The sequence below is a fragment of the Gossypium raimondii genome, chromosome 11, assembly GCF_025698545.1.
Source record: "Gossypium raimondii isolate GPD5lz chromosome 11, ASM2569854v1, whole genome shotgun sequence".
NCBI classification, from domain to species: domain Eukaryota; kingdom Viridiplantae; phylum Streptophyta; class Magnoliopsida; order Malvales; family Malvaceae; genus Gossypium; species Gossypium raimondii.
The window spans coordinates 32,336,110-32,348,688 of record NC_068575.1 but is presented as its reverse complement, the minus strand read 5'-3'; the positions used below and the strand labels follow the sequence as shown (position 1 = coordinate 32,348,688).

Sequence of the window (12,579 nt, the reverse complement as noted above, 5' to 3'; positions counted from 1 at the left end):
AATCAAACATATCTAAAAATTATATTTTTTATAAAATGTAATTATATTTTCAGTATACAAATGCAACCTTAATATCTATATTCTATATTCCATTTACCAGTTGAACATTATATCAACTTACATAATTGGCTTTTTCAACTTTGACAAATCTTTAATTAATTTACCATTAAAGTTGTTGAATAATTAATTTGGGTGCGGTTTTTAATGAGGGAAAATGTTGAGTAAAAACAAGTTAGAAACCAAATTTTCACCAACTTCAAAATAAATTAAGGAAGTTTATTGCAACTATACACATCCAATTATTTTTGAGAAAATATTAATACATCAAATCAGACAGCTCTGAAAGGAGTTGAATAAATAGTTAATTAAAAAAACATAAATCAAATCACCCAAGATTTTTGTCAATATCTTAACATCAATAAGCTTCCAAAAATTGGGAAAAAAATGTTAAATCTTTGAATGTTTGAAAACCATCATTCCCAATTTCCCATCAATTGTGACAAAGAAAAGTAAAGTAGAAAATTTTATTTTGCAAGAGTGACCTAGCTTAAGGGACACATATCATTATCTTTGTCTCCTTTTGCATTTTATTATCAAGTCAACCCTTAGAAAAACAGCTATGCACATCCAATAATGGCACAAGAGTGGTTCATGTTTTAGAAAGACTTTTATCACATTGGATTCACTTAAGTTATAATATTGCACAATTTTCCAAGCTCTTACTTCCATGATTCTAATAATGGGTCACTTAATCAATGAAACTTTTAACCTAAAAGTTTGTATGATTTTGTATACATTGCAAAAGATTAGCAAATTTCGTTTTTTTCTCATATAATTTTTCCTAATTATTATAGCATTAAAATACTGATATATAATAAAAGTTTTATTAATGAACTAATTTCTAATTTCATATGTATTTCATATGCTTTTACGCATTTAATATTAATTGATTTTCTAATTATTATATTTTAATTATAATAATTAACATAAAATAACATTTTTATTTGAATATTTTAATAGAAAATTTCAAATAACAATTAAAGTATTTTAACATATTTACCATACAACATAGTTTTACTTTATGAGATTAATGCGAAGTAACATTATTCAAAATGATAACTAATTAATGTAATTAACTCTAATATTAATTATGTGTAAATTAAGATGCTTAGAATTCTATTCAAGTAATAATAACTCTATTTTACATTAATAAAATTTGTACAATTTAAAAAAAAGTTAGTACAACTTTTGTTTACATCAAATTTTTAACTAATAATTGTAGATTATGATTATAATTATCACTACTTTTTCTTATATTTTATGCTTGGAGTTCTATTGAAGTAATAATTCTATTTTAAAATTAGCACAATTTTTAAAATTGTAACTTAAATTCTAATTGTTCTTAAATGTCTAATTATCACAGCTTTTATTAAATAATAGTATATCATATATATAAAAGTACGAGTTTGAAAAAACTTTTAAATTGATTAGAATACCCTTTATTTTCTATTATATTATTAAATTCATATTTAAAAATAATTATAATATTTAATTTAGAATTATTAGTTTGAAAATTTGAAATAAAATAAAAGTTATGTTAACTATACATTTAAAAATAATTATAATTTAATATCGGTTGTGATAATTACACATTTAAAAATAATTAGAATTTAAATTACAATTATTAGTTAAAAGAGTTAATTTGCTAATTTTAAATTAGAATTATTACTTGAATAGAACTATAATTTACATTTAAATTAAAACAAAATTGTGATAATTGTAATTATAATTTACATTTAAATTTAAACAAAATGGTGCTAATTTTACTGATGTAAAATATAGTTATTACTTGAATAAAATTCAAAACATATTAATTATCACTTAATTAATATTAATATTAAAGCTAATTATGTTAATTAGTTGTTATTTTGAATAATGTTACTTTGCCTCAATTACATAAAGTAAAACTATAAAACTATATTATATGTTGAATATGTTAAAATGCTTTAATTATTATTTGAAAGTTTTATATTATAATATTTAATTTGATAAGTTAATATATTTTAATTATATTCAATAATTCAAATAAGAAATATTATTTTATGTTAACTACTACAATTAAAAATATAATATTTAAAAATTAATTAGATATTAAATATGTAAAATCACATACAATGCACGTGACATTAGAAGCGAGTTATTTTTAAATGTATAATTATTACAACTTCTATTTTAATTAATTTTTTAACTAATAATTCTAAACTACATACTATAATTATTTTAAATGTGAATTTAGTAATATGATGAAAAACAAAAAAAAAATCTTGTCGTGTAAAAGTTTTTACAAACTCATGCTTTTTACAGAATTATAGAAATAATTGAAATAATTATTAATAATAAGGTGTGGTGTGTTGATTGCTCACATCATCCCTACTTTCCCCATAAGGTCAAGGGTTCAATCCCTGCTCATGGGAATGGAGTACCACATTTAATGACCAACCATTTACGCCTTTAGGAATCACGTCTTAAGCATTAACCAATGGTCAAATGTCAAAAGCATGAACTTTTATAATGTTTTTGTCTATTACTATAAAAAAAATTTAAATATGGTGGGATTTGAACTTAAACATTGTACCCACAATGTTCATAGCATTAATTTTACCAATTCTACCAAAATTTTAATGTTTAGTATAAGTTTTTTTTATAAATATATTTATTATACAATTTTTTAAATTTATATTTGTACCATAATTTGGGAGATGAAATTTTGAGTATAAGATATTACGATAGTGATTATAGCACATGATCATAACCCTGTTAAGAATTAAAGAATACAAATTTGTTTATGAAATAAAATTAATTAGAAAATAATTTTCATTTATATGTGAATAGGAGCTTATGCTAGGAGATGATACATGAAGAATCAATACAACGCTATCCAAATGAAATTACAATTAAAATTAATATATAATTACGATCATAATTAATTATTACAATGTACAAACAAATCAATTTAGTAAATAAAATTACAATTGTAATTAATACATCAATCATTACAAATATATTATTGGCATATATTTATAAATTTTAAAGAAGTTGTTACTTATTTCAGTATTGCTAAGCGTTAAAACATTGTGATGGTAGCTAATTTATATTGCAAATTGGTATTCCTCTTCTCAAACATAAGGAAATCAATCTGGTTTTGAAATTATTACTATCATCACATTGTTCCTTTGGTAACCTAACTTAAAAATAAAATTAGTTACTGGGAAAACAGCCCAACACGTGGCTTAAAAAAGTAAAATAATCAATTAGATAAATTAAATTTTCCATGTTTTGAAGGTGGTCAGGTCAAATATAAAGAAAACTAAAAATTTTAGTAGATGCAATGATTTATTTACATGGAAATTACAAAACAATTAAATTAATCAAAAGGTGTTAATCATGATCCTACATGACACAGAAGGAGCTACAAATGATAGAAATGAATATGATGCATTTGCAGTTGAAGAGCATGTATGATTAATCCATGATTGTGATACATTTTTGACATTCTAAGAAAAATGCAGAATTTGTCCTAACTCATAAAATATTCTCTCTCTCTTTTTTCTTTTTAATTATTGAAAACCAAAAATTGCATAGCCACAAGCATCAATCCACTGTCATAAAATTTGTTTTAAGGTATTTTGGTTTTGTTTTTTCTTTCTTTGATCAAGGGAATATATAGAATTGGGAAAACAACAGCTCTTTGTCTCTCTATTCCCTGCAAATAACCTGCACACAATTAACAACAATATAATAGATATATTTTTGGACCACAATAAGATCATTTTTTTGTGTTTTTTTTTCATGTTTTGTGAAAAAGTAAAAATTAAGAATTTTTTTTATAGGGGTATAATCAAGTAGAGCCGAGCTCGAATAATGTCAAGCTTGAACTCGATAAAAACATCTGTTTTTAAGTTTGAACTCGTTTGAGATATAATCGAGCTACTTAAATCTAGTTCAATTAAGTTCGTTTATCAGTTTTGTACTCAAACTCTAACTTGGTTCAATAATTAGCCTTAGGATTAATAATATATATTAAGGGCAATGATGTAATTTAATAATATAAAAATATGAAAAGCTTGATAAAACTCTCGAGCTTTTTGAGTCAAGTATTACTAAGTTCGAATTTGGCTCGATCGATAACTTAAGCTACTTGAGTTCAAGCTTGGCTCGATAATGACCGAACCGAGTTCAATATTTTTCGAATTGAACTCAAGTAACTTGTGAGCACTAATATTTTATTTACACTCCTAATTAGAATTTTAGTATCAATCATCACCCATCAAAACCAAATTTATTTACAAATATATAAATATTAACATAAAATATTTTTAATTTTAAAATAAATAAAAATTAAAATAAAATTATAAATTGAGATCTGATGTAATTTATGAACATCTCAAAAAAATTTTATCAAGCTTTCTAATGTGCTTCCTAAGTTACCATTATGGCTTACGCCAACCAATTGATCCATTGTTGCTACAATAATAAAAGACGTTAATTTATAAGTCTAAAAAGAATAAAATTATACAAAATTATATGGAATATTTACCATTAACCGAAGATTAGAGACCTCGAAAACAGAAAATCCAAAACATATCCTTTGTCAAACTTTATATTTTTCACTCACATTATCTAATTGATGTTTGGAGTTAAGAATTCTAGTTTGAAACTTGTGGGTTTAAATTTTGATATCAAATTGCACATGTATAAAGAGACTTCTAATATGAAAAAGAAATTAACTGTTTTTTTCTGCCAAAATATGCTGTCCTTGGTTCCATCTAGAAATGCCAGACAGGCATTCATGTGCTCAGAATTCGTATATTCATGTATATGTACATAAAAATTTTCGTATAATGCTGGAATCGTATTTTTAATGTAATCGTACGCTGTATCTTATAATCAAACTGGTAAGAAAGCCAACGAAAGAACAATTCCCATGACGCGGATTTAACCAAAAAAAAGGAACTCTTAATTTATTTAATACTGTATCATAATTAAGAATTTAATAAATCATCTGCCACACAGATTATTAACTCATTTCCACTTTTTATATAAATTTTTGAATCATTGGGAAGTCAAACATAATTTCATTGGATTTCTCATTTATATATATTTAATGTTTTCAATGCATCCAATTTTTGTTCCGATTGGTTTAATTAACAAAATCATTAAAAATTAAATATATTGAAAAATAAAAGGTAATGTAATCAATTTGATTTTTTTTCAAAACAATAATTCAACCCATCCTTAATTCAATTATTCTAATTAAATGATTGAAAAAATATTACAACACCAAACTTTTAAAACAAAGAGGAATTATATAAATGATTTATTGTATTTTTAAGTGTTCAATACAAATCAAATTCTAATTAATAAAATTATTTAATTTTTATTACTTTATAAATAATTATTATTTTAAAAATATGACTTAAATATTATTGTTTTTATACAAATGGTAGGTGTACCAGTTAATAATATTAAAGAATATTGGTGGCATACTTAATAGGAGCCGTTGATTTCTCATTTCTTTTCCCAATTATAATCGGACAGTCTATTGTTTTAGACTATTTTACTCATACAAAACACTTGTCCCCACAGGAAAGTAATGATGACACATCGCCAAATCACTGAAATCAGTGCATTAATTACCAACGCTATCACTGTAAATTACTGAATTTATAAAACCTTTCAAATCCGAAAATCAGTTATAGGAAAAAAAAAAGAAAAAAAAGAAAAAGAAAAGAGAAAGGGAATATTACGCTGACACCCATAAAAACTACAGCTCAGCTCAACAAAGTCTACACAGTATCTCTCTTTCTCTCTCTAGACTTCTCTCAAACATTTCCCGATGTCCACCGTAACAGTCGTCAGATCCCCCTAACGAGCCGCTGAGTCTCTTGACTGTTTTTTTTATTGAAATCAGTGTTAGATTTTTGTTCCGTACATGGCGGAGGAAGACGTCGTTCCCGAAACCTTCCGAGTTCTCGTCGAGAGCGCGGACCGTAAATTCGCACGAGTCCGGGACTTACCGTCGTACGGACGAGCACAAGGCCAACACTATTTCCAGAAAGTCTTCAAAGCCTATATGCGGTTATGGAAGTACCAGCAAGAGCACCGACCCGAGCTTGTCAAAGCCGGTTTGAACCGGTGGGAGATTGGCGAAATCGCCGGTCGGATCGGCCAGCTGTATTTCGGCCAGTACATGAGGACGAGCGAGGCTAGGTTTCTGGTCGAAGCCTACATTTTCTATGAAGCGATTTTGAAGAGAAGGTATTTCGAAGGGTGTGGAGTGAAGGATCTTCGAGTTCGGTTTAAGGAGTTGAGATTTTATGCCCGGTTTTTGCTGGTTTCGTTGATTTTGAACCGGACCGAGATGGTGAAAGTTGTCGTCGAAAAGCTTAGAGCTCTTATTGATGATTGCAAGGCTAATTTCCGGGTAAAAACGATTTTTTTTTAATTTCTAGAATTTCAAGCTGAATTTTTTTTTGCTATTGTTGGCTATGGTGCTTTTTTCAGTTCTCTTCTGCGCTTTTTGGCTGCTAACGGAAATTATGAATAAATAGTAAGAATAGAATTTAGGTTTACCTAAGAAGACATAAATTGTTTTTTTTTTTTTAAATAATTTTAAGAACATGAAAGGGAGTTCATTGAGTATTATCGATTACCATTTAATTACCAATAAATTAATTTCAAAATAGAACTCAATCTTTTCCTTTTTCCCAAATGAATAGTAAGAATCGGGTTCAGGTAACTTTCGTTAAGAAGTATAATCTACATTTTCATAAATAATCTAAATTTGGGAAAATTAATGCATTACTCAGCTTTATTTCCTCTGCCCCATTTTTTTTTCCTTATTTTTGTAATATCTTCTTCACTGTGTTGCAATAAAAATAAAAAAGAAATACAGTTGTTTGGTAGTGATGACTGAGCTAATTCCGATGTTGTTTATGCTTATGTCTAAGTTCATTCTGTTACATTTTTTTTTTAGAAAAAAAAATTGTGCAAGAATTGAAAGATTTTTGCATTTCTTAGGCCGACTTAGATTCTTTCTTTGCACTTTCACTGTTCCAAGAAAAAAAAGTTATTCTTTCCCACCGAGTAGGTAACCATAGTATTTGAAATGGAAGATTTTCAGTATATTTGTTTAAATTGGTGAATGTGAACACATTATTGAGTGCTGTGCAGTATATTAGAGGATGCTTGAGTAATTTATAAGGAAGTTATAGTTTTAGAGGGAAGCTTATTAACTTCAGACAGCATGTGGTAGATACTGATCAGTGCATATGATTACTTATTTATTATTTTCCAGGAAACAAACTTTAAAGAGTGGAAGCTAGTAGAGCAAGAAATTCTCCGCTTTATAAACATTGATACTACTTTTACCATTCCAAGTTCGAGGCCATTTCGGTACTGTGCTATGCTCAACTGTCATCCAAATTCTGTTCCATATGTAGCTCGATTCCATGCAAAGAAGGTTCTAAAGTTTCGGGATGCTATCCTGATGAGTTATCACCGGAATGAGGTGAAAGACTTATTTTTGGTCTGATCATTTTGATTTTAAAGTCGTACTGAAACCTTCAAATTGAGATTTTCTAAATCTTTTATTCTTGTCATTTTCAGGTAAAGTTCGCAGAACTTACTCTGGATGTATACAGAATGCTGCAGTGTTTAGAATGGGAGCCTAGTGGATCATTTTACCAGAAGCATCCTGCTGAACCAAAGGAGAATGGTGTTGCAGTTGATTATTCTGGAGCTTCTGGACTAATTGATATGAATTTGGCTGCAGACATGACTGACCCCGCTCTACCTCCAAATCCCAGGAAGGCTATCCTGTATCGACCATCTCTGACACATTTGATAGCAGTGAGTTATAAATCCTGTTAACTGAACTCGTTACTGTAAAATTTTTTCTGTTAGCAGGAGATAATTAGGCTATTGCGCTTCTTTTAAGATTGTTTTAGGTGGCTTTTAGACATTTTCTTACACAACTCTGTTCCAAGGTTTCTTGTATCTTCCCAAGGAAGGGGAACCGACATCTAATATACTCTTTCAGTAATCAAACTGAGTTGAAAAAGAAAATAAAAAATAAAAAATTTTGATTGTCTCCTCTGAGAATTGAACCCCTCGGAACATGGTTGTTGTTCACAGCTAGGTGTTAGGTTCTTTAACTATTTTTGGAAGAGGTTGAAGTCTGATATGCTGCAAATGGCTTCATTAAACTTGTTAACTGTGTGTTCTATTTGTGATGGGAGACACTGCGTTTTTTTGTCTATTAATGGCATACTCTTCTTATGGCTTGTTTGATTACATGTTTAGTCTAGCAACAACATACTCTTATCATGGATATAATATTGTTTATAACCAGATACGAAAAGAAAAAAAGAAAGCATGTGTTTTCCTTAACAATTTGATACCTAATGTTAATTTACTCCTATGCGCCTTGGTTTTCATGGCTTATCTAAAAAGTTCAATTCCTTTCTGAGTGAGTTTGTCTTTAAGTAACCAGTTCTTTTTAAGTAACCAATTTAAAATACTGGATAAAGACACTGTTATATTGTAGGGCATTCCGCATATTATCTAATAAACCAATAACTAATAATATGTAATTCTATAAAAGCTTCATACAAATTTAGATTAATCTGGTCATTATTAGTTGGCTACTAGCCTGCTAAAAAATATTATATCTGCTCTCCTGTGCTTTCTATTTACTTGTCATTAACTTTTGTATGGATAGAGTCATCAGAGAGGATGTTTAATGAATAATGATGGGCAGGTTATGGCAACAATTTGTGAGGAGCTCCCTCCAGAGAGTATTATGCTTGTTTATTTATCAGCATCAGGTAAATTTTGCTTCCATGCCATTGCTATCTGAGGAAAATATATATATATATTTCTGAATAATTTGAATGTGTTTCTTCCTCATCAATTGTTGACACAGAGATAAATATGCAGGGAAGCCTGGTCAAATTAATACTTCTCATGTAGAAACTTCAGGAGGATCTAGGCGAACAAGAAAAAGCATGGTCACTTCTCACAGTTCTCTTGAACAGAATTGCTCTGCAACTGAATCCCACATCAATGGTGTGAAAGGGCCTAGTGACTACTATAATGATTACTTGTGGTTAGGTCCTAAAGGAAATGGTGGTAGGTAGCTGCAGCCATATCTAATACCATATGCTACCTTTAGCTTTTATTCTGAGTGTTCGTGGACCAAGACTCCTAAATTTGTGCAATATGAATTTTATTTAGTTTGTTCCAATTTATCTTAGGTATGATTCTCTGGGATTTGCAGGTTCAAGTAACCTCTATCCTGGTGATATAATTCCTTTCACCCGAAGACCTCTTTTCTTGATCATTAATAGTGACAGCAGCCATGCATTCAAGGCAGGTTTGTCATAACTTGTGTATGCTTGTCAGGATAGATCTAGTTTGCTGTTTATAATTGTAGTTTGTGCCTGATTTTTCTGCAGTATTCAAAAGATGACATGTTATACCTGCCGTGGTGTATTTGAAAGAAATGTCTTTTTTTTTTTTTATTTAGGAAGTTTATAAGTTAAAATAACTTATATTCCTCTTATTTTTCTTATATCTTCTATGTGATTATGATGGCATTCACAATAAAAAGTTGGATGAGAAGATGAAAACAGAAATGTGAATATTTTGAGAAGATATCCAAAACCTCCAGACTGGTTTGTGATAGTAATGAAGTAGATTGCTCTTGTTGCAACTTGCAGATCAAGTTAAATTTATCACAATGCTTTTTGGCGATGGATAATCAACTTAAAAAAGGGAAAATGAATTTTACTCTGGTTAAGATGAAAAGAGGAAAAAAAAAAACAATTTGAAGGTTTGAAAGTCTTATGGAGTGGTCTGTGGTCATGACCTAGATTGTTCTTGCTGCAATGTGCAAGTAAAGTACTTTCTATTGCAATGCCTTTTCGAGATGAAATTAATGGACATAACTAAACAGAAGGGATAAACATAACCTTTGCATGAAATGTCTAGGCTTTGTTTTCCACTTCCAAGGTTTCATGTATCTTTCCCCAGAGGTGAACCTCCCATCTAAAATGTTCTTTCAATATTAAACTGAGATGAAAAGTAATTATGAGAGTCTTGTCTGAGAAGTTAACTGCTTGGAACAATTTTGTGTACTGCTGGTGTTAGGTTCTTTTACTATTTTTGGAAGAGGTGTGGGGTCTGCTAAATTGCTAATAACTTCTTTAAACGTGTTGTTAACTGTGTTTGTGATAGGAGACTTTGCAGTATCTCGTCTTGCTTTCATCTGAATTCTTGTCTAAGTGGTTGGTTACACTATAAATTACTCCGAATTGCAGGTCTTACATGGTGCAGAAAGGGGAGAGAAAGCTGCTCTTCTGCTTTCACCATTGAGACCAACTTTTAAGGGCCCATCTAGTGCTGATATTACTCAGAATGGAAGTCAGTTTACCCTTTTCTTGACTGCTCCTCTGCTAGCATTTTGCCAAATGGTTGGGTTCTCCTTGTCTGATAGTGATACGGTAAACTGCCAAAGGTTTTTGAGTTTGTTAACACTTCATGCTCTCTGCTCCTGTGGGTCTTACTTTCGCTTGCTTTGACTTTTCTGCTTTTAGGAGGTCCTTAATAGTGCTGAAAACATACTATCTACTGCTTTCTCCAAGTGGGAAGTAATTCTTTGCAAATCACCTAGCCTTGATCTGGTTTGGGCGCAGGTTTTATCTGATCCATTTTTAAGGCGGCTTATTGTTAGGTATTTTATCTTTAATCTTTATACTCAATAGCTTATGTTTGTGTAAATATAATTAAATAATTTTTTCTTGGTTTAATGGAAACATGCCGAGACAAAAGTGTACTGTGTGATATCATAGGACAGAGTAAAGGCTTTTCGCCTTTTGTTATTACAACCTATTGCACTTGTTGGCCCTGGTTTGGGTCATTGTTACTCATCGTTGTCAAATGAAGGTGATGGGGAGATACTGCTAGGCATAGGTGTTAGAATGGATATATTGGTGTCATCATTTTGAACTTGGTCTTTACAATTTGGATAAGAACAAATAAAATGAATGTATCTTGCGACTTTTCTCCAGATTCATATTCTGTCGGGCCGTGCTCTCTGCCATCTGGCCTCCAGAAGGGAGCGATCAATATCTGCCTCTTTGCCTACCACAACTTCCTAATTCTCTCTCTCCGAAGTCTGATGTCGTGCAGTCTTGTGTCAGCCAGCTTGCAGATCACCTGAAAGTTTCCAACTACTTTCACTTTGGGGATTCATAAGGTGGACCATATAATTTGATGAAATCTGTAAAATAACATTGTTGCATTGAATCAGATCTTTTGGTAGTGTAGCTCCTGGAGTTTCAACACAAGTTGGACTTTCTGGGCAGTCAAAGGTATATGATTGCTGAGTGAGGCTTAAGACAGGCATTGTCAAGGCTATTTGATCGACCATGCTTGCTTTAGCTTCTAATTGCCTACGCACAACATCACTTGTCTATCGATCTGTCTGCTGAAACTATAACCTGGTTTGCTACTAAGTTGAGATGGGTGCTTGATAACTTGCAAGGTGCGTATGAAGATAGTTGGGTAAAGCCTTTAGGACTCGGTTGATGTATGTATGAGGTAATTGTTGTGATGGGTGCTTGATGGGATCTTTTCTTTTGTAAAAAGAAAAAGCGAGGTAGGCTAGTGGGATTAATTCTTTCTTCTTGTTCTCCCCTTTTTGATCGGTTTGATTTACATGTATTCTTGGAAAAAAAAGGTTCATGAAGAGATAGTAGGTAAAACGAATATATGATTGGCAATTGAGGAGTCGTTTCAATACGTGTGGTACTTTTTCATTTTTTATCAAGTTGGACCTTTTTTTCCTCTTTTGCAAATCTGAAATCTAAAATAGTAGCATTATCTATTTAAACAAAATTGCACTCCAAATAGAAATTTTATGTATGCATATTTAAACTTGTTTAGGTTATTTAATTTTGGGAAAATTATACATATAGTCATTTTATATAAAAATATTTATTTTAGACACTCAAAATAAAAATATTGTAATTTAAGTATTGTTACATAATTCGATTATTTTGATTACTTTTATTAAAAACACAATTTGACTTGACAACTAAAAATTTTAGTATAATAGTAATTTTAACCTTCAATTTTTACATATTATATTATCAAAATTTATAAATGATCTTATTTTGATTCTAATTTTAAAATTTTTAAAATGTATACAAAATATATAAATATTTTCAAAAAATATAATAATAAATATTTTTAAAAAATATAATAATAAATTTAAATTTTATATTGATATTAAATAAAAATCCCTGCGTCCCACTCCCCGTTCCCCCACCCCAGCACCGTCCCTCTCCCTCCCCTTCCCTTTGTCTTACGATCATCAACCCTTAAATTGATCAGCAACATGGAATGGAATATACACGCTTCATCATCAATGGTTTGTATCTCTTCAGGGAAAAAGAAAATAGGAAAAAATTATTTCTTTATCTTAAATTGATAAAATTATAAATATTAATATAA

General features: G+C 29.8%; 1 protein-coding gene across 2 annotated transcripts; it reads left to right on the top strand.

Moving 5' to 3' along the window:
- Window positions 1-5,763: 5,763 nt before the first annotated feature.
- LOC105804171 (uncharacterized) lies at window positions 5,764-11,865 on the top strand. Of its 2 annotated transcripts, XM_012636662.2 has the most exons (9): window positions 5,768-6,484; window positions 7,358-7,570; window positions 7,669-7,911; window positions 8,822-8,888; window positions 9,001-9,192; window positions 9,341-9,432; window positions 10,383-10,565; window positions 10,659-10,795; window positions 11,133-11,865. In XM_012636662.2, the coding sequence occupies exons 1-9, from the start codon at window positions 5,993-5,995 to the stop codon at window positions 11,317-11,319; spliced, it is 1,806 nt and encodes a 601-aa protein (XP_012492116.1). In that variant the 5' UTR covers window positions 5,768-5,992; the 3' UTR covers window positions 11,320-11,865. The 2 variants fall into 2 exon arrangements, 1 of the variants encoding a protein (XP_012492116.1); XR_008191057.1 differs by lacking the exon at window positions 11,133-11,865 and having other exon boundaries at window positions 5,764-6,484; window positions 9,341-9,436.
- The last annotated feature ends 714 nt before the right edge of the window (window positions 11,866-12,579 follow it).

What these genes read in the sequence shown, in the direction of transcription:
- LOC105804171 (XM_012636662.2), top strand. Translation starts at nt 5,993, where the DNA reads ATGGCGGAGGAAGACGTCGTTCCCGAAACCTTCCGAGTTCTCGTCGAG. An exon ending in CTCTGACACATTTGATAGCA is followed by an intron (nt 7,912 to 8,821) that starts GTGAGTTATAAA and finishes AATGATGGGCAG; the next exon opens with GTTATGGCAACAATTTGTGA. An exon ending in TGTTTATTTATCAGCATCAG is followed by an intron (nt 8,889 to 9,000) that starts GTAAATTTTGCT and finishes ATAAATATGCAG; the next exon opens with GGAAGCCTGGTCAAATTAAT.